The sequence below is a fragment of the Paramacrobiotus metropolitanus genome, unplaced genomic scaffold (assembly GCF_019649055.1).
Source record: "Paramacrobiotus metropolitanus isolate TYO unplaced genomic scaffold, Prichtersi_v1.0 Parri_scaffold0000014, whole genome shotgun sequence".
Taxonomy (NCBI): domain Eukaryota; kingdom Metazoa; phylum Tardigrada; class Eutardigrada; order Parachela; family Macrobiotidae; genus Paramacrobiotus; species Paramacrobiotus metropolitanus.
In genome coordinates, this window is record NW_026570234.1 from 1,503,754 (window position 1) to 1,526,066 (window position 22,313).

Sequence of the window (22,313 nt, forward strand, 5' to 3'; positions counted from 1 at the left end):
TTCTGTCTGACCAGATGTATGACGCCTGATTTTTGCTGAACGCCTCTCAGTAAGAAGGTCTTTTACACGGATGTGTATTCTCTTGTACGTTGTAGGGTTCTGCAATGACTCTAAGTGCAAATGGGCTTTAGGTGGGATTTGTCCGCTTGCTTTTATCGGATACTGTGGCTCTTTCTTTTATCAGTATCATACCACTGATTTGACCGCTGTTCAAATTTGCTTCAGACGTTGCCATCGAAACGATTTTAGATTATTAAAGTTTCTCGAATTTCTTTAGTGTAGAACGGACGTCTCCGCATTGCCATGAAATGGGTGCCCAGACGTCGTCACCATACACTCCGCCGAGCCGAGAAATGGGTTTTATGAATTTTGTGATTGTTAAGCGGGAGAATGATGACTGGTGGCTGGGCCGCATCAAGGACATTGAAGGCAAGAAATTCCTCGTCGATTTCATGTCCGCCTCAGTAGCCGCGGAATGGATACATTCCCGCCATATTTGGCCCTACAGGGAAGTCTCACACTTATTCCGCCAGCCGCAAAAAACTGCGGATTTCCCAGCTGCCTTACCAGTAGCACAGGTTGCCACCCGTGACATCGCCCACAGTCCCTACGTGATTCGTCCTGGCCACCTGCTGTGGGTACCCCACTGCTTTTATTTTTTTCCACTGCACAATCGCGTCGACGAAGCCGGTACCGTCCGATGCAACGTAGTACATCGCTACCAGATCATCTATCTTCCGCACCCCAATGAGCCACCTTTCCACGAGAAGTCTTGTGGTATAGTCTGGACCAAGCATGTTCTTCCCTTCCGTAGAGCGGACTGGATACAGACTGGTGACCTTCACAAACTTAAATCCTGCGTTGAGTACTCCTTTAACCAATTAGTAGGTCATTGGGCGCACGTGGCGCCAGTGACTCCAATCCATTTGGTGTATATACGAGCCGATAACGATACCGTAACTTTTATCTATTACGAGCGGTACCAGTACACACGCACACACGGAAGCTTAGTTCGAGAAGACAAGGTATTGCTGCAGGACGGCCTTGATCGATTCCGGGATATTTATCTCACCGGGATTACCATAGTACACTTACCAACCGATAGCACACTGCCTGTTCCGCTTGAGACAAGTAAGTGCGGATTAGAGAACGTTGTCGATTTTTTACCAGTTGTAAATTGATGACCTATCTGACGATTTGATGGTGGGTAAAACGGTACAATACAAATTACCCAACTGTAGATTACAGAATACAGAGCCATCACAACGGCTTGATTAATCACCACGCGTTGGCCATCGTGTCCAGTAACTTTGCTCTACTTGCCTGCATGCAGAAGTTAAAGCTGTGATTCGGCCACGGCTGTTAAGATAAAAGTTTGTAATAGTAACTATTTTAAAGTGGGACGCAACGCGTATTTTGTAGGCTGCATTCACGATCTTCCAATCCATCTTGTGGAAGACATCTTCCGGCTTCTGGACGTGCTTTCCCAGTTTGCGGCAAGACAGTGAGTAAACAATAACCGGCTCTACCAAGAAAATTGGTGTTTCCTACAGTTGATAAAAAAAAGTGGTGTTTCCTACAGTTAAAAAACTGAAGGACACAAATTAAGAACAGAAAAACAATTTGCCGAATAAGCTTTGTTGCAAATTTCAGGGTCTGTTCATTCTGGCGCGCGCTTTTGGATGCTCCCGCTATTAAGCGAGACGTTATTGTGGAAGCGCCAAGAATCCTGTTCGACATACCCCTGGATACGATCCCCGTAGAGGATGAACGACGCGCCTACAAATTCGCCGTGCTGTTGGAAAACTCCACCACAATCCAAACGCGGACTCTCGTCTGCTGTTCCACACTATGGACATCCTCGGCATTGGCACGAATCATCGTACACATGCTGCGCCTTAAGGAAATTGTAGTGGACGTGCTGGTCATTAAAGGCGGCGATATGGTGCCGCTGTACATTTCGTTTACCACGGGAACACCGACAAGTTACGAGTGTACATGTCCCATTTTAGCGAAGTACCTCCCGGTGTGTCGGCAGCTGATCGTGGTCGACCTGAAGTTCGAATGTATACTACAGGACAAGCAATCACCGAATCGGAGTTTTCTCGATTCACTCTATGAAAAAATGGGCATTCGCTATTATTCACGTCATACAAGCCATCTGAGTTGGCCATTGCACAATTTGACCGTATCATGTGGCGTTTCGGGAGGACAGCTGGTTCAAACTATTTTGCTAGCAATGGAGAATGCTTGTTTGCCGGCTAAACAGACAGTTGTGGACAAATTCACAGCTACTTATGCACGAATGGTGCGGGTTTTGAAATATCCCAAAGACTGGGATTTTGTCCGGATCATTTTGCAAGTGTACGTGAAGATAGTAATTATTAACTACTTAACAAATACTTATTAACTACTTAACAATAAAAGTACTTAACGCTAATGGACATTAATACTACTAATTTTGCACCAAGTTGTAGCAATTGCTAAAATTACTTATCGTTGATATGATGGGTAATGCAGAGTTAAAAATTCGGAAATCGTCCAGTCGGTCTGCGATTTAAAAATTGAATAGTAAATCAGTAAATAATATCCTGTGCGAATAAATCATAAGTGTTTGTATTGTATTATTTTGTTTTGTTAAGTACTTTAATTAACTAGTTCGTAAAAAGTATTAATTACTATAATATGTGCATAAAACCCCGTGCCATTCTGCAGGTACAACGAATTTCAGCCGGATGGGTCAGCTGACAAGTGGAGCGGTGTTGATCCGCGGGAACTGAAGGTTTCCAGTTTCACCAAACTGACAATTCATGCTCTCATTCCATATTGATCTGCAGTAATTACAGTTTCCGAATTCCATGATTAATAACTTTTAGATTCAACCGTTCACAAAGGCACCACTTTTTATATGTATATGATTACATAATTTTTATATGTATGCTAGTATTTGTTACGTGAAAGCAGGTAATGCACTGGTAAATCATTTACTACGGTAACACAGAAGTGGGCAATTTGGAAGTAGGCCGTACTGGCTGGCTGTACTGTTCAGATGTTTTTTTTTTGTTTCGCTATCGAATTCAAATAAATTTCTTTAGGAATAAAGCGTCGTCGTTAAAAACCGAATACGCTACACCGCTAAATGGTAATACGTATAAGTTCCATTGGATCGTGGTGTAGCTGTTTAATATTGGACGTAGCTGGGGCATTGCCAAAATTCGTGTCCATTCATTTTGGCCACCATTCATTTTGGCCACCATTCGTTTTGGCCACCATTCATTTCGGCCACCACTGATTTGGTTACCGCGTTCGATTTTCAGCTAATATTTACTTACTTTGTGATACTTTTCTTAGGTTATTCTTAGGTTATTCTTAGGTTTTCTTAGGTTTCTTAGGTTTTCTTACCCTAGGTTTTCTGATGTGTTTACTGTTCTAGGTTATTAGATTTACTTGTTTTTTCTTATGTTCTCTTATGTTTATTTTTAGTGTGTTTTACTAATTAAGAAACATTGCTGGATCACAGGCTCGCAAACTTGCATTAGCGTAGTGAATGCATGTACCCGGTATAAGCTGAAAATCGAACGCGGTAATTAAAATCAGTGGTGGCCAAAATGAATGGTGGCCGAAATGAATGGTGGCCAAAATGAATGGTGGCCAAAATGATAGGGCGCCCCAAAATTTGGGGAGTTAACTCCGATCGTGCGTAAGACATAAGCCTACATTTACAGTTTACACCCCGTGCGCCCTCTTGCTGCGTAGACAAAGTAACACTGTTAAACTATCTATTACGGTAAATTTATCCTCTTTTGTATTGCAATACGAATACCTGCTGAAGTTTGTCGCTGTGCCTACGGCCCTACAGGACGCAGTTTGTAGTCAAACAAAATTCACTAAAGCTGCTGAATAATGCTTGTGTATCTTGCCTTTTCAACACTGTGTAAATCGCAATTTGCTTTTTAAAACCAACCGTTACCCACATTTTCTATGCGCCTGCTGTACAAAAAGCGACATGCTATTACCATTCGCTAATTTTTACTATTCCCATAAATCATAAGCATTTTAACTGCCTGCACTTCGTTGAATAGCAGAGTAAATAACTGAAACGCAACATACAGACTGACCTTTCCCGTTAAAGACCGTCGATAAGGCGACACTTTGATCGTCAACACCGCGGTCAGAAACGGGACTGGCCCAGGAAAATATGATGCGTATGATACATACATTTATTTACAATGAAATAACTGACGCTAGACTGGAGATTGGAATTCCGATCGTAAGGTACGATATCATGTCAGATGCGGTAAATACATTTTCCGCTGTAAGCAATATTGCAAATCCTAATAACCTTCCTGTATTTAGTCAGTCGGTGAGGTCGACGAGTAAAGGTAAACATATACCTACAGTATTGCAGCAAACGTTTTTTCTATTTTTCGAACCAATTTTTTCTTTTCACTTCAACAACAACACACACCTTTAGTTGTCAAGCCTATTAACACGTAATGTGTGAAATGAAAGGAAAACAAGAAAGCTGGAGTTTAGACACACGACAGTGGCGTGATGTACAGATACAGTACTGAGAAACTCTGAACGGTTGTTATGTGAAGGACGAACGGGGGAGACCGGAAGAATATGGGAAGCCGTTGGATACGAAACTTATCGTGCACAGGACATGGTTTTCTGGATGAAGCACAGGCGTATTTTATCCGTGTTTCCTTATGTTTCAAATAAAGAAAATATTAAGCTCAACAATTCTCGAACGGATCTGCCAAATTCGTTACGGTGACAACTCTCCTGCTTCCCCATGCTTCGATTTTGGCTGCCGATCCAAAGGGCACAGACTATAGGATCAGGAGTTAATGCCAAACTACAGCACTTCGAAAAATTAGCATTACGCGACAGATCTGGGCGTGTTATGGACTGGAACCTTAATTGCGCGGATTATTGTGCAATTATTTACCCGTAACTATAAAGATTATTCTAAAATTATAGATTATAGTAATTGTGCTTAACACTTACTGCTCATCAAAAGAGGTCGTCGAAGTGCGATCGTGGGTATGGCGCCATCAGACCGTTCAATAAAGCGTTCGATGCCAACAAATTATACCATCATCACAGTAGTTTCTTTTAAGTACTACCTGTGACATCGCAGGATCTGTGGATTCCATCGTCGTAAGCGGAAAAATCGTCGTCTGCACCTTACCGCCTCCGTCGACTGACCCCATTTACGGATCGGATCAGAAGATTACGAGCATTAGCGTGGCACCGCTGCGACGAGTGGGACACGTCAGAACAGAACTCATCGATGAGGTTCAGCGCAAGCGCGACGATGCTGCGCAAGGTATGTGACGGCTCGCGAACGGTACGACAGCGAGATCCACAAAGAGGCGTCCTTTAAGTTGGGTGTCATACTTCTCCGTCAAGTCGACTGGTCGGAGTATGTCAGCAACGCACGCTGAAGCGTCAGCCACAGCAGCAGCGGACCACCGCGACAATAGTCGCCCCAGGCATCGGACAGTAGCTTCTACAATTAATACCGTTTGATCCCGAAAGTATGGAATGGGACATGTGGAAGCGGAAATACCACAGCCAAGTGCTTCTAGAATCTAGGTGTCCAAGGTGTCGTATAACATGCAGTCGTTGTCTTCGTTGGGTTCGGTTACGAATTATGTCGCCTATGAATATGTCAGGAAGTGCTGCGGTGCCCGATGGATTCAGCGCGTAGCATGAGCAGTGAAGGACGGCATTTTAAGCTGAATTCTTCTGTGAGAAAGCGAACTAGAATTTCGTTCCCTTCGATTTTCCTGTTAGGTTTTCTTGACAGCCAAGTCCGAAAAGTAAGCGTAGTCGCATGAAAATATGTGAGAAGGCATACGAGCCCTTGTGTACTGTACCCTTAACCGCGACAGCTATTAACCTAGAAGGGCGACGTATCGAAGCACCGAGAAATTGACACACAGCCGTGGTTATCAAAGTTGAAAGCCCTCAGCATGCGAAACTGTGACCAACACAACTTAAGCGCCCTACCTTTACTACCGAATTTGCGCACCCTGGCTCTTAATGACAACAACCCTCACATGCACGAGTGCACGACTGACTATCCCGTTTGTCGAAATGTGCCCAAACCTGGAAAAACTCTCGCTGGCGGACCACTGGTTCGGAGAGGAGAGTGTTTTCCACTAATAAATGAAATGAAATGAAACTCCAGCATCCATGATGAAACCCCGCTAATGAAACTCCAGCATCTGACGCACCTGGACCTGTTTGGAAATCCTGTATGGCAACGGTATTGACCTCGTCATACTCCACAGTTATTCACCATGGACATTTTTTCAAGCAATTGAAATCTTACAGTGGTTAACGAAATTGTGGATACGTAATTCTGGCTTTTCTAAGGTGCGTACGAATATTTTAACAACATGTCTGTACCGCTCGAGTTGCGCGCATGCGTGTAGGGCTTCCACTCCGCTTTCCCGCTGAACGCCCAGCCCAACCACTCCTTCCCATCAACTTACAGCAACAAGTGTCGATTGCTGCCCCACCGCTTGTCCTGCTCGAACCTATGTGGGATGCTTACCGAGCGTCGTGCCTGTGTTGCCATGTGAAACGGTTTGCCTGAATCACAACCGATTCCAGCTGACGGTGGTGCCCCCGCTAGGGAGTATGGCAGCCTGGTTGGGCTCCTGGTGTGGTTGTTGGTAGATCATGCGATTGGTTGACGCATTTAACGAAGATTTGCTCATGTGGTCCAAAGCTTTGTGTGACTAATGTTTTGTACAAACCATCAAAATGCGCACGACACACCAAATGTGTCGTGCACTCCGCTATTTGCGTGAAAAATTTGCCGGGCGATTTTACGTGGAGCCAGCAATTTTCTCCATTACAACAATCACTCAGAACACATCTAAGCAGGGCGTAACATCAAAACGTTACCTAAAAACGTTACGGAAGACATCAGAAATTTGTTGGACCACTATCTCCAACCCCCCCCCCACCTGAGAGCGAAAGCGCTGATTTCACAGGATTGCCAACGTCGCTGGTCACTTTTGCCGGCCTAGTCTCTTATGACAAAACCGGAAAGTCCGGATTCACTGTGTGCAATCGCGAAGAAGGGCCAACACAAAACGTTTAACGAACAGCTTTCACCCAGTCGTAAATGACATCTCAACAAGTATTCGTTCACGATCCGCCCGGATGCGGCAAAATGATCACGGTTTTATCGCCTTATTTTCTCAAAGAGTTTGTACTCAATAAACTGATTAAAGGATGGAATACAGTTTGAATTCATCTGAACCAGCAAGCCTTCATCCATTCAGTTCTAATTTTTACCATTCCTCCAGTCAATCAAATATTTCGACGTTCGTCCCAACGCTTCGAGAAACAAGAACAAAACCGCGATCAGTCGGAAGTGTGAAAGTGAATGGTCCGACAGGATACCAGCGTAGGATGGCTTGGCTGGCACTGCATACAAACCTCCACGGAAAGAAAGCGAAAGACTGGCCAGAGGGCGACAATGATAGCCGAAAACCAGCAAAGTTTACGGAACGACGACCAGTGTGTTTTGCTTATTGAATCGTTTAAGCCAGACAAGAGACAAATCTTTCGTTTAGGAGGTAGGTCATTTAGCCCTGAAAACTGCAGAACCGATCTGTGGAGTATCGCCCGTGAACACCGTATTCAAACAGCCGCGGCTCAAAGGGGTTGATTGGCAGAAGTCTTACAAACTGATAAAACCACTCGGTGCACTAAACGGCCTGAAAGGAAGCCAGTGAATGAGCTGGCTGACGTGCAAGAGGAAACGCGGTACTATCTTGCTCTCGGTTGGCTGATTTGCCGAGTCGTCCTGTTGTCGGCTGGAAAGAGTAATGTGCTTAGTTCAATCCACGACATTATTGTACTATCCTGCTATCTGAATGAAGTTATAATTATTATTAGCTGAAAACAGGGAGTAAATAACATTAAATTATTCTGTTATAATAAATTTGTTTCCGTCGTCATATCCCGCCCCAAAAATCGGCTTTCGAAATGTTGTTTAAAAACTTTTAAGCGCATGAAAAAATTTAGGCGAGCGCACAGAGAAAACCGGTTGCAATTTCCTGTGCACGAAGCATCGACGCTAAATGAACTATTTGAACGAAGAGGATGGATGTACATGCCCACTATGATTTTTGAACGGTCAGTTAACTATCTAAAAATTCCATCCCAGTAGCTTTCCTTGTCTTCAACAGATTCGGCCGTTGAAACCACCGCATCGTGTCCGTTGAAATTGCAAAATGCAGAACCTCAAGACTTAGACCGTCACTGAGTGCGCGTGCTATACTAAGGCGAATTCTGGAAACCACACAACGCTTAAATAATTCCAGCACGCTGTATTCATCTTTTTTGAGATCGCGCTTTGTGAAGTGAACCCAACTCAAGGCGTCAGTTTGATAGCAGCCGTCAACCTTGCCTGGAGCTTTCGAAACCACTAAAGAACTGAGCGCAGGAAATCCGTTAAACTTTTTTGCTGGTTATAAAGTATATACAGCATCAATGGAAATCCAGGTACTTTGAAAGTTGGCACATATAATTATTATATATAAGCTTGCTGTCGGGAACTACTGCCACCGGTTCCATCCAGTTCTCCAACTGCACAGCCACATCGGATCGAAGGATAACGGGACTCCTCCAAAGCTCCCGCTTATAATCGATGGTAGTTACGAATCTTGCGATCAATATTTTAACGGAAGATTGAAGACTGTTACTCGCATCTAAGACTGTCAATGCGATAACGTGTCCAGTCTTACACACTGCCATGAATTTTATGCCTCAGTATACGTGAGGCCTCTGGCGTATTAATAAAAGATATGCATCCAATAAAAACTAATACAGCAAGAATGGTATTACTATACAAAAATGATCACAGTACTCTGGGTGCTGACATAAATGCATTATCTGGGATTCTTGAGTTAGACGCGTGATTCGACACCGCGGGAACATCTCCATAGCAACCGCCACATACATGTTCGAAACAGCTGCTACAAGGCTGTGCAGCTAATGCTGGGTTGATAACCTGTACTTGAAAACAATGCCGGATAAATAAAAAAATACGGTACGAAGTACGAACAAGCAGGAGGAGTTTTGTAACAAGAGCAGTAATAAAAACGTTGGAACAATAGCGATAAGGAAAATTTGCCGGTGCATAGCACAAAACTCCTGTTACATTCACGGGGACTCTCGCTTCTGCGCGCTCCCATTCACGTTTTTGAATATAGTAAAACCTTCTGTTACGTACACTTCTACGTTACCTACACCTCTGAATTAATTACGAAAAAATTTGCACCGAAGCGCTCCGTAGACGAAAGTACAAGGGGGCTCTATATGGCATAACCTCTGCGATGCGTACACGTATCTGTACCTCCTAAACACTTAACCGTGCGCATCCACCTCGTGATTACGTACACCGGTGCGTTTGTAAAAACGTTTTTCAAAATGGGCGAAAATTCTCGGGCATGTGCAGGCACAATTCTTCGGCGCTACGGATAAATGAAGTACACTATATTTTTAGCCAGCACAAACCTTTATGATCAGTTTGTGAGCCTGTTTATCGAATAACAGATACATGAGCGCGGATAATCTACTCGTATTACGGTACTTTTAAATTAAACTTGCCACAACTTGAATCGAAATTCCACGTAATATCGAGACATTTATTCGGGCAGAAAGTTTTATAGTTGTATACATGTGAGTCGGGTGACAGTATGTAGTAAAATTCTGTATTTGACAGCGATACAGGTTATCCGGATTTTGAATCGCAAAATCGCAGAATCTGAATCGCAGAATCGCAGAGCCGTTGCAAAAGTAATTTTACTAACAGCTTATTTTTAGCTACATTCGCAAGCGGTGGGTGTAAAAATATGAAAATAAAGCGAAGAGAAAGGCAAATTATTATTTTGACGCTAACACGCTTATCTAAGTCAAGCTGCCATACGGTTTTTAACAGCACCGCTTAGTCAGCGTTTCCATTCTATAATGCTTGGCATTGTCTAAACTCGAAATGAACTTCAGTATGCATGCCTTACAACAGCCATTATTTTCGTGAATTAGTGCAGATAGCAAATCAAATGGTATCACAGCGTTTGCACTGCTGTTAAGACGAGAAGACAATCGGGAACAGTGGCTGGGTTTTCATGACAGCCATATGTCTCATAGCACTTTCCTTAGATTACATTTCTTTGTTTTCTTTATAATGCACAGCATTGCACTCATATCATAGCAAACTGAACTCGTCAAAAATTCCGAATTGCAGCCCCCTCATTCGCACGTCTAGACCTCCGTTTCACGCTATTCTAAGTTTCATACGGTCATAAAACTCAGCTGAATGCGCGAAAGTGCGAAACCACGTATTGTTTTTGTAGGAACTCCATTTTATAATCATCAAGCATGGCGTATTAACGACTTTCAAATAGACAATTCAGTAGTCTTTCAATCATCATGCCGACACTCTTCGTATTGCTGTCGGCCTTTGTTTTACTTACCGGTAACTCCATGTTTGTGTTCAGCAGTTCAGGTGGTTGGCATACCGTTGTGTTTCGAAGTTTCTCATATTTCGGTCAGTTTGCGGATACGTTCTCCTAAACTGCACTATTTTTAACTCAACAGGATCTTCTGTACTGGGACCACAGTGTCCAGGACAGGACTGGCACTATCGCAAAGGCACCAGAGACTGTTATTATATTTTTAACCCCAAAACAACAGGACAGGAAGCGTTTACTGGGCCTCGTGTCGGCACACTGAAATTTCACGAGACGGTGCAGGAATGTCAGATGCGAGGAGGCCAAATTGCAACCTTCAACACGCATGATGAACTGGTACAGAAAAGGACTCCATCCGCGCAGTCGGCAGTGTCATTTTGAGCGGCATTTTGCAGTTCAACTTGAAGCAATAATATGATTTTCGGCTTCTACGATTTAAACTTTTCCATTTAGTTTAATAATTTCTATGTTAACTGCATACCGAATTTCCGAGCCAATACGCAAGCTTTGTCACGTTAATTTAATCTTTTACAGGAATGGATCGAATCCAAAATTACCACTAAAAACGCGAATTTCTGGATCGGACTGACCTTTGAAACGTTAACATGGAGCTGGACCAATGGCAACATTACAAAGCCATACGACGATATCGGACTGTAAGCCGTACATGATCATCGCATCTGCATTGCAAATCAATGTATATTCAAAAAGTTTATAAAGCACTCGCGTGTGACGAATTGCAGAATGCCTCGCCCAACGGATCCAGATGTCGAGGATGTAGAGCGGAGAAAACAGTATCGTGGGGCTCTTACGTACGACGCCTCCTCCAAAGAAATCGTATTCCGCTCACGAGCGGGAGAGTGGACTAACTGCTATATTTGCAAAGGGACCTATAGTAAGACTTCATAATAATATCAAAAGTAAATTGGAGCATGTAGCAACTTCAGGTACACTGTGCCCGCTCCTGGCAGGTTCCCGACCGTGGTGCAGATTGGACAACGGTTGGGTGTACTACGGTGGGAAATGCCTTAAATTTTATCCCCACGGTGCAAGCTTTGCCACTGCTACCGAAACGTGCGAGTAAGGTTGAAGTCGAGCATCTGGTCAAAATCGCATATTTCGGTCACCTCAAGTGCTTCTACGTTTTCATATTTTGGTCACCCGGTGTTAAAATTTTATCAGGAACAAAAATATCAGAAATGAGGTTTTCACAGTAAAACATAGTTTTCATAGTACTTGGTACTTAAAAGCACTTTTCATAGTACTTTTACATCAATCATGAATTGAAGCATAAACTAAAAAAACTCCCATAAAACCTAAACCAAGAGCGGGAATTGGACCGGGTGCCAGAGCCGCTCTTTCAAGTTTGCAAACTTTAAATTTTTACATTCTAGCATTTTTAAGCTTGTTTTGATGACTAGTGACATAATACACGCACCGCGTGTACTATACTACCAACCTGACCGCAGTCAGCAGAGAAGGAACTCTGGAGATTGGTGTTGTTCCTGTTGCCTACTGCCGTAGATAACAGTGCCAAAAACACACTCTCACCACACTCAGTACCACACTACAGGAATACCAACACAGTAACTTCCGCCTAGGTACACACTACTGCTTTCCCTAAACGAAGGTCACTCACAACACAAACACCAACAGGATCACAATGATGTTACTCACTTTAATCTTATTGATGTTCACTCAACACAAGTCACACACTGACTCAACTCCAACTGGCAGATGCTAGCCGACGACGAAGCGCAGCTTCCGATCGGAGGCTTCCGATAAGTACAGGGATATACTACGTCATCGCTAGTACAACAGGGAACACACGTACAAACGCACAGTAAAGTCATACAACATAATCCCAATTATGTCACTAGTGGTGACACAAGACCAGTGAAAAACGAATCAAACAGCACGTTGTGCGACCAGCAGCTATTCAGGTCGCGCGTCACTTGGGGCACGCCACCGGTCACTTACACCACGTAGGTAATTGACCGGTGGCCAAAATAGGAAACCGTATATTAAAGTGACCGAAATATGAGAAAAATCGAAATATAAGATATATCGTGTGAGCAGCAAGAAATTGCAGGACTGAGAACGGAAATATAGCCGTCGTACGGAGCGATTCGGACGATCGGCGCATGCAAGACTGGTTACGAGATTATGTGGAAGAAGAAAGAAGCTGGATTGGCATCACCATACCGTCCAAGACGGCCAACACCACCGTTAGCGATGTGCGATGGCTGGATGGAACACCCATTATGGACACTCCGGTTAATCACTGGGTGGAATCCAACCTTACCCATATTATCGAGTAAGCAGTATGGGTAGTCAGTGTTCAAGTTCATGCAAAGCCAAACGTAAGAAATGTTTTTATGTACGTAGTGCGTATACAGAAAAGTGAGAGTAAATGGAAAGCTGTACCAATGTGTTTCAGTATGGTATCAAATTCAGTCATAATATTAAAGAAATTTTAATATTTCGACGTTTTCAACGAACCGAATGATTTACGTATATGAATCCCCTGGCTGCATCTACTCTGTACCTTACATGCAATGAGCGAGCTGACTTGCGCCTCAGTTCGTACAGCGAAACTGTTTTGTTCGTTGAACAATGTCGAAGCAGGTTTATTTACGCGTTTTAGATCTTTACCGAATGGAAAACCATACTGCGGTTTACTTCATACGAAAGACAGCGTGTGGAACGATTATTATTATAACTCGGGCGAGGACCCCAGCGAACCCGAAATCCATCAGTGGTCGTTTTCTTCTGACTGTGATCAGCAGCTGCCGTTTATCTGTGAAGCACCACGCGGTAAGTGTCATGATTTGGATTGAAATATTAACGACTTGACATCTTCAGGTTTTCAGGTCCATGTCCATATGGTTGGTATGAATTTGAGGATGACTGCTACAAGTTTGTCCAAGACACACCCGAAAGCTTCCAAAAGGCGCGAGAAAACTGCCACAAGCTGAAGGGTGACTTGGTAACGATCAAAAGGTTGGCCGAAGCTTAATAAAAAAGTTCAATGGGGAAGATTTTCTCCTAATGATGCTTAGTTGAGTACATACTGTAATTCATCACTGTTGTGTTAGTGGCGTCGTGCAAGACTTTATTCAAGCTGTGATCGGAAGTAAAAATATCCAAGAGGACTTGTGGATTGGGTTACGAGGCTAGTACTAGTCACGACTTCCTTTACAGACAAAATGCTTTACAGTTCAGAATTTCACGGCGATTCTAGCGGTACATTCAGAAAAGAATGCGCGATGAAAACCGCGGGAGGAGTAGCATTTTGAAAAACTCACGGGGGTCCCGCGACGGGCCTGACAGCAATAGCTCAGAGTCTCGGCAAAAGAAGGCGCAGAATGTGATGAATTCTAAAAAACAAAAAGGTTCTTTGAAACATAATTAAAAATTATTTGTTTACAGGTGTAAATGGACGCTACAGCTGGATTGATGAATCCAGTTTGAATTACCACGCTTGGAATGAGACGTTGATACCGTCGGAGCTCAGCTTTATCACCGGCTTTGTCTGTGGCTATGCGCAACGCGCTGGATTTGTTTGTACAAAACCTACAGTTGCTGTTTTGTATTTTGACAGCCTCATAAAGTTTGGCTATCATTTTTAGCTAGTGAGACAGGAAAGTGGGCAGTTGCGGCGTGCTCGCAACTGAAAGGTTACATCTGCAAAACGCCGACATCCGCCAGCATCCCGGATGAGCCGGTCGTCCACCGTACGCTTTTTTTATTGTTCCACATTTCCTCTGATAAATATCGTGTTGCTTATAATAAATAAAATAAATACGACCTCTTTTTATTATGTAATACGTTACAACATATAATAAAGGAAGTAATTCATAATACATGATTACGTAGTCTTTTATATCGCAACGCTTATTCTTTGTTATTGTTTAAACTGTGGATGCGATGGACGCGGGTCATATTTTCAGCTGCGACCACTTGCGAGGCACCGTTCTTCCGCTACCAAGACGGCTGTTATTTGCTGGTCAAGGAGCAGAAGAACCGTGATGATGCGCAGCGCCACTGTCTAGAGCACTCGTCAGTGTTGGCTTACCCAAATACTTTTAGCGAGAACGTGTGGATGAAAAGTAAAGCATCGCAAAAGCACATGCTAAGCTATAAAATTAATGAAAACTTTAGAACAAATTATCGAGGATATTTGGCTGGGAATTCGGTGAGAAGGTTCTACGGGAAGCTACCAGGAACATCGCTACAGTGATGGAGAATATGTAGGAAAATGCTAATAATAAAGTTTGCTTGTCAATTATTTATGCTAGAAGTTATAAATTCGATAGTAAAACTGCTTCAGATTGCTCGTAGCACATCGTTTTTTTAAGTGATCGCTTGCAAACTTTTTGTGGTATCTCCTGCTGGCTGATCTTTTTCAGATGCGACCAGGGGATTTTGAAAACTTTTACTATGCATCTTCCCGCGACGACAAGAAGCCGTGTATCGTCATGGCTGGTGAAAATCACCAGGTTTCCCCGCATCCCGGGTCTGGTGTTCCTTTTCTAGGAGAATGGTATTATGCTGCATGCACCGAACAGCGGCAATTCATGTGCTATCATCGCGGAAGTAAGTCTGACTAAATCTTCTCGCTAGTAACTACTGCAGTCACTGTACTGTATAACACTGAATAGTGAATAGTTCTTTCGCAAACGTTAAGAAGTCCTTCTTATTTCCAACAGCGCCCATTGAAAATCCCGACCTCGAGACGGACCATTCGGACCCTTTTTGTGGGGCTGGATGGGTGCGTGAGGGCGATAACTGCTATCATATTAACCTCAATAACCAACGATGGCACCTGGCCAAGCAGACGTGTCAGAACCTGGCTTTCAACGCTGACCTGCTGCACATCACCACTAAAGCAGAACTACAGTTTATTTCCGGTTAGCAGTTGTCACTGCCGATGTTTTATTGGGCAAAGGCCATCAATGTAACAAAAAGTGCATTCGCGTAATACTACTTAAAATGATAGAAATTTAAACGTTAAAAAAACAACCAAAATCGTTATCGCCGTCAAAACTTCCAGGACGCATATTCAAGGTGCCCAAAACAGCAGCAGCGTTTCCTTTCACTACAGCCAGACTAAATCTCTGCTTCAAAAATGCAGTAGAACGAGATTCTCCTGTCACGTCGCGAATCTTTCTGCCAGCGAAACGGATGAGCTCCATGAAATCCGAACCAAATGTGCCAAAGGTTTCGACTGCCAGGGGGAAAAACAGATAACCCATCCTTTCCACGTAGGCGTATGTTGTCACTTGGCAGTATGTACCAGCTTGTACCGTAATTTCAAACACAGTGGCAAACACAGTTCACAGGTTACGCCAAACTACATACTACGCCGCGCCTCGCCACGCTGTTTAAGCTCTATCTGCATTGGGCGCATAATTTTAAAGAATATTATACGAACATAGTATATATTAATATATACAGAATATTATATAGTATTAATAATATATAAATATCGATAAATGATAAATTATGATGAATAACTTTTGTCCTCTACAACTACCTTAACTACTGATAGGATGCGATAGGCGTGGTGAAGTGTCAATCGTTCGCCGCGCAAACTTTGCGCGAAATATGTGCTCTCTGCACCTTTACATTAAGAAATTACGGGACGTTCACTAAGTGATCATGAATTGTAATACTGTTATAAAATAGCCTGACTGTTATACAGTTATAGAATATGGAATAGTATAAGTTATTGCACGCGCGGGCATACTGCATCATGGTTACTGTAAACCTACTGTCCGTAATCTTCTGATTGAGAAAAGTTTCGGGATTCACAGATTTTCTGGCAAATCGATGGCCGTTCTCGGGTCACAAGTACTGGCTTGGACTGTACGCTGACGAAGCGAATCAGTGGCACTGGCCGCCCAGAGATTCTAATAACACCAGACATATTCCACTGGCAGTGACGAACTTCGCTTACGGTATTTACTGGTAGTCCCTTATTTTTGGCTCTCATGATCTCATCGATACTCGCACAGGTTAGCGTGTGAAGGTTTCTTCAATCGGTCTTGACAGGTGAACCAAGGGAAATCGCTCACGGGGAAGGTCCCAGATGCACGTACATGGAGGCATGGAGGTACAGCGGATGGTACGCAACGGCGTGCAACGACGAACGTCTTCGGTTCGTCTGCAAAAAGACGCTCCAAAACGGTACGTACAGTACAGTACTTTCCACGCTTAGTCGCCATCCTTAACGCTCTCGCTGCTGGCGATTTACGCGCACTGATTGTCCATGTTGTAAACTGCTTGTGGGTTTTTATTTTTATTTTTGAACGACGGATCGAATGACCAGTGACCACTTTTTTACTTCCACTAGTGCTTTGTAAAATTTGTACTTATTTTTTGACAAGAGTAACCATAACTTGCGCCGGTTTATTCGGCAACGCCAGTCAGTGCCACTGCTCAGATTTCCACTACTGATCATGATTGTATTTTAAATAATTCAAAAACATCGAAAATTACCGCAACGCTAATTGTGTCTCTAAAGGTCAAGGCCAAAGCTGCCCATCAGGCTGGCTGGACTACAACGGTCGCTGCGTCCGTTTTGTACCTGGTCCGCGAGATTGGCTGGCTGCGAAAGAAGATTGTCGTGTTAGTGGAGGTCACCTGGTCACTGTCCGTAACCATATGGAACTGGTTTTCACCAGCCACTTGGGAGTCGGTGCATGGACTGGCCTGAATGCCATAGCTGATCCTGGCCCACAGACGTCAAGCTCGGAATGGGATTGGGCCCCGGGTTTTCGTTTGGAGCAGTGAAAAGCCCGTCACTTATACGCCTTGGGATTCCACACCAGTATCCGGAGGAGTTATCGGAGGTGCAATCAACGACGCCAACTGCGTCGCGCTCACCTCAACGGTAAAATAACACAATTCTGCGCTTTCCGCGATCTCAAATTTCCAATAGTAATAGATAGATATCCAAAAAATTAATTGAAATTTCGTAGGGTTTCGCGGCATATTCTTGTCACGAAAAGAGATCCTACATCTGCGAACGTCCGTTATAGTTTACAAGCCTTATCGACCTTGTGGCGAGTGTTTAACACGTTTTATGGTCTGATTAGTGTGACGAATGTTGTCTTTCACAATTTATTCATTTGTAACAGCAAAGTACAAGCGCGGGTGGAATTCAAAATATTCTTTTAAACGCCGACAGCACGCGAATCGTTGAACTGTACTGGTGCACACTGCACCCGCAGTTGCGTACCTTATTTCTTCCTAAGTTTGATTTCAGTTGTTGCGCGCCATATGCGCTATACAGGTATAGATCATACACTTTTGTGGCTGCATTAATTCTAGTTTTTGTTAAGATTAAAGTATTAGAATAAAGCTTATCGCCAGAGTTGCAGTTCTCGCTTCTTCTACAAGTCTGTAGATGTATGGACTTCGACGTTGTATTATTGTCCTGCTCTATAATTATTAATTCTGAGGTATCTATACCGGTAGGGTTGATGGTGCGTGTGAATGTATGATTAAGCTACAGTACTGTTGAGTATAAATAAAGGTAGTTAGGTAGCAGTTATTAGCTACACATACTGTACGAGTGTTAAGATTCGGAGCTTCCGCTACCGATAAACTTGAACTTTTACGATGCGGCTTTTCCGGGGTTACATACTATACTCTAATGATAGATTTGAAGTAAACGCTCGATTTTACACGTGCATCACACGTTCACGTACAGCGTACGTACAGCAGGGAATCGTTTAAATTCAACGCTTTGCCAACTCCAATCTTGGTGTGTGAAACAGCACAAACAGCAATCATACGGAGTGCAAAAGATTGATTACAAAGCCGCACATCGTACATGAAATGGTTGACTTCGGAACCGGCTCTGGCAATTCTCTTCCCTATTTTCCATGTTTGGCTGAACGGCTGAAAATGGGATTCAAAGGCAGCGGCAGGACGTTCAAGCCGGGATAGCCGTACACATTGCACGCCGCTCGTGTCCTTGACGCATACGGTCGTCCACCACCATCCAGCAGCAGGAACGCTGATGTCGTGGTATGCTACTATAGCCACTACAAGGAGGGAGATCATTCGCGGGAGATTCTCCTCCAAACGCTACTGTAATTTGCCCAGGGGGCGTCTTCTGCGACGACGAATGCAGTTACGGAAATGGCTATACTCTTTCGATATTGAAAGCTGCGGTCATCCCAGTCGTTTCCTGCGCAGATATAAGCGACAAGGAGGTTACGGCCCGTCTCGGAGGGAACAACTAACCAATCGTGATTGTGTCAGCGTGTCAGCAGCAGAGCGCCAGTTAATGTGGAATCCGACGGGAGAATGCAACTCGACGTGACACCTCCGAAGAGCGCCTACGTGATGAGTGTTAGAGTTTTGTATAAAAACAATCCGTGGTGGACAAAATATTTCCCTGTCTACGCCGAAGCATCACCCAGCGGCAGTTTTCTTGATATCAGCCGAATTTCCGCAGAATTGCATAAGGGTACAGTGGCTGAGTTTGGCTTCAGTACCACGTCAAGAACCAACGAATCTGTTCATATTGTGGTACGTTATACACAAATGCAGCTATTTCCCAAATCGTGTACTGAAATACTTCAGGTTCTATCCAGCTGGAATGCGAGCTTCTTATGGAGCGATACCATCACGGGTAAAGGCCAGTACTTAAAGGTCAACGTTCCCATTGGAAAAGCGATGGGGTTGACCGGACGTCTCAATGCGTATTATTTACGAGAATGATGATGGTGCACTTGTCGGAAATTCCATTTCGCTTTTGGTGGAGATGGACTCCACAATCCCATTGATTGTAAGCTAGTTACAGATTTTAAAGCTGTATACTTTATTGTTTTTCTCAGCGACATAGCAGTCAGTCATTCCACTACGGCCAGTACTGCAATTACAGTACTGCCAGTACTGCAGTTACAGATTTATTGCGCATTAGTATTGTCATAGAAATCTTTGCGGAACAGATTAGTCGACCGGCATCCATCAAAAGTAGCGTGTTGCATGGGCCAGGCGAAGAAATCATTATACAGACCCACACCAGTCCTTCAGCTATGGTAGCATTCGTCGCAGTGGATGCGCGATCTTTACCCAGCGACAAAATATCTTCGGATGATGTATGTTTATTACCGAATTTCATTGGCTGTGAACAATGACTATTGTCACTTGCATACGGTTGCAGGAAAAATATGAACCCTTCTTCCAAAATCCTTATATTATGCGCCGATGGGGAAAAACTTTACAATCTTAACAAACAGAGCCTTAATCTACCTGGTTAAAAGGGCTAAATGATCGGTCCTTCGCGTAAAGTGATAGTATTAACCCGGCTACTTGTAGGCATTAGTTAGCGCCGGCCCGGTGCAGCATTTTATCACGACGAATGTCAACGATTCTTCTTCCTTTGTGACCAATGCCTACAAGTCATACGCTCGAGCGTCCGAAAGGCGTTTGTGCTCCAGCCGCTATGCTGAGCATACAACGGACTGTTCCACTTATTTGACTTATTATCCCTCCTTCCCGCGCTTGTACGATGAGGATGATGGCGATGTCGGTAGGGCTTATGGGACGTCTACATTCGCATCGTGGCACTATAATACTGCTGCCAAAAGTGGAAACCGTGATGTGGAAAAACAGCAAACTGGTCATTGGAGCGGCAACGTCCAGCGGAGTTTCTTGATCGAAACCGCTTTTGCGGAGTAAGTGGAGCTGGACATTCGTTCTGCTAAAGCATGAGCTACCCAAATTTATCAAAACTCCTCTAATATCGGTGAAACCCAAAACTTTTTGTTACGGAAAGAACATTTCGCTTTTCTAAATGTGCATATCGATCGATTAGGTTCTGTGATAGATCAACAGTAAAATTTTACAGCGCCGACGGAAATGTCGTGTTGCACCGCAAATTACCCGATACGGCTACAACATGGTTCATCCAAGCTTTTAGCCTGAGCAACACCAGCGGTTTAGCGGCTTCTAAGCTGGTTAAGGTACATCAGTTGGTTTGCTAAAAAATCTAAAAAGTATTGTTGTAATTGTCCTACAAAAGTCTCTCCCTGTAGCTGAAAGCATCCAGCCAGTTCTTCGTCGCCGCAAACCTGCCATTTGGCATTATTTGCAACGAGATCCTCACCGTCAAAGTCATCGTCTTCAATTACATGTCCCAACAACAGAACGTTACGGTTACGCTGAAACTTTGTCATCCTGATAACACAACGGAAACGGACATTCGAACAGTGTTCTGCACACCGAACCAACCTTCCGCAACAGTTTTTGCCGTCCTGTCGGAACAAACCGGTGACCTAAGCTTGGAAGTCACAGCTGAGTGCGAATTGGCATTGCACAGAACTGAGAAAGTGTTGCCGGTAAAATCGGAATTCATTTATCCGAGTAAAACTAACGACATTCCCGGATCACAGTCATCGGATGATGCGAGTATGTCCCAACACAGACTGCGGCGTTTGATGTTAATGTTTCCTGCAGCATTGTTTCTGCTAAAGAAACCCGCCTAAGCGTCTGCACAAGGTGACTGGATGTCCGTTACCGTGTAGCATTGTAAAATAATCTTGACGGGTATTTTTCAAATATTGCAGTTATCTGGAAAAAGGTGCAAGTAAAATGGCTGTTATGGAGATCAATGCGGCTGTCTGGTTACCAGTTTAATCCGGAAGAAACTCGTCTCCTTCCGCGCACGGTGGCTTCACTGCTGAAGGGCTACTTGGACAACAAGAACAGCAGTGTCAACCTGGTTTTCAATGATTACTTAATAATCCGTTTTTTTACTAGTAACTGTTGCACAAAAAACATCTTGTTAGATGATAAAGCAAAGCAATTATTTCGCTACGCTTTACTGAATCCACCATTCCGGGAGACGTTGTAATTACACAGTAGTCCTTGCCATTGCTTTTGCGAATCTGCGATTATTGTTCCTGGTTTATTTTATAGACTGCACCGAATGCCAACTGTTTCGCTGTAACTATGTACCGCATCTATACAGTGGACAATCCGAAGCAACAAACCGTTTCCGTCTACCACTACCGCAATCCTGAAGAGCATACAACCATATTCTATGGGCCGACAATTTAGTATAAATTCGTCAGCACACGGTTCTGCTTAGGACATATTCTGTATGTGCCGTTTTTCAAGTTTTCTCGTTTTGACCGTGAATTCTTTAAATGATCTGTTCTGCCGTCCGTCGTAAAAGCCCATTTTTCTGGTAATCCCCATGGTTGCTTCTTGTTACCCTGTGCGCAGCGCCGCTTTGTCGTTTTTTTTTTGTTAACTGCGACCTAACGAAATATAGACTTAGCATACAATAAAATAAATAAATACATTAACCTTGCTACAATACTTGCCAAGCCTCGTTAACTTGAACGAGACGTGTAAAGTGAACTAAATAATTAGTCGTACTTTGTTGTAATTTGTAATTGTAATCAATAGTAACAGTCCGACAAAAAAAAGAAAATATAAGAAGAAATTACTGTACTACTAGCACTTTAAAATAGACTGTTTCGCTTAACACTGAATTCGTGGATTAGTTAATTAAGGAATGATAATCCATTAGCTTATTAAGGGTACTATACTACTATAGCACACTACGTCGGGCACACTACGTCGCAATTAAAATTTAAACATTAAAAAACAACCAAAATCTTTATCTTCCCGGGGATCATGTCACTTGGGTCAAGCACACAGAGGGCCTAAAATACATGGGGAACAGCAGTATCCAAGTTGTCAGTTACACAGGGAGCTGCTGCTAACTGCATGGGGTGAGTGAATAATTTGTTATAAAAAATTGTCAAAATGTGT

General features: G+C 43.5%; 3 protein-coding genes across 3 annotated transcripts; all 3 read left to right on the forward strand.

Moving 5' to 3' along the window:
* Window positions 1-353: 353 nt before the first annotated feature.
* LOC129584753 (uncharacterized) lies at window positions 354-2,830 on the forward strand. Its single transcript, XM_055477064.1, has 5 exons — window positions 354-777; window positions 889-1,131; window positions 1,423-1,504; window positions 1,654-2,364; window positions 2,716-2,830. The coding sequence occupies exons 1-5, from the start codon at window positions 354-356 to the stop codon at window positions 2,828-2,830; spliced, it is 1,575 nt and encodes a 524-aa protein (XP_055333039.1).
* Window positions 2,831-10,304: 7,474 nt separating this feature from the next.
* Window positions 10,305-17,831, forward strand: LOC129584755 (lymphocyte antigen 75-like). Its single transcript, XM_055477066.1, has 19 exons — window positions 10,305-10,513; window positions 10,636-10,844; window positions 11,043-11,164; window positions 11,252-11,403; window positions 11,480-11,588; window positions 12,601-12,825; window positions 13,156-13,325; window positions 13,382-13,511; window positions 13,607-13,644; window positions 13,867-13,878; window positions 13,941-14,075; window positions 14,141-14,245; window positions 14,462-14,747; window positions 14,872-15,107; window positions 15,221-15,421; window positions 16,328-16,471; window positions 16,566-16,700; window positions 17,038-17,406; window positions 17,495-17,831. The coding sequence occupies exons 1-18, from the start codon at window positions 10,468-10,470 to the stop codon at window positions 17,304-17,306; spliced, it is 2,724 nt and encodes a 907-aa protein (XP_055333041.1). The 5' UTR covers window positions 10,305-10,467; the 3' UTR covers window positions 17,307-17,406; window positions 17,495-17,831.
* Window positions 17,832-19,662: 1,831 nt separating this feature from the next.
* LOC129584756 (complement C3-like) lies at window positions 19,663-21,787 on the forward strand. Its single transcript, XM_055477067.1, has 5 exons — window positions 19,663-19,671; window positions 19,848-20,206; window positions 20,380-20,494; window positions 20,567-21,029; window positions 21,098-21,787. The coding sequence occupies exons 1-4, from the start codon at window positions 19,663-19,665 to the stop codon at window positions 21,014-21,016; spliced, it is 933 nt and encodes a 310-aa protein (XP_055333042.1). The 3' UTR covers window positions 21,017-21,029; window positions 21,098-21,787.
* Window positions 21,788-22,313: the final 526 nt, after the last annotated feature.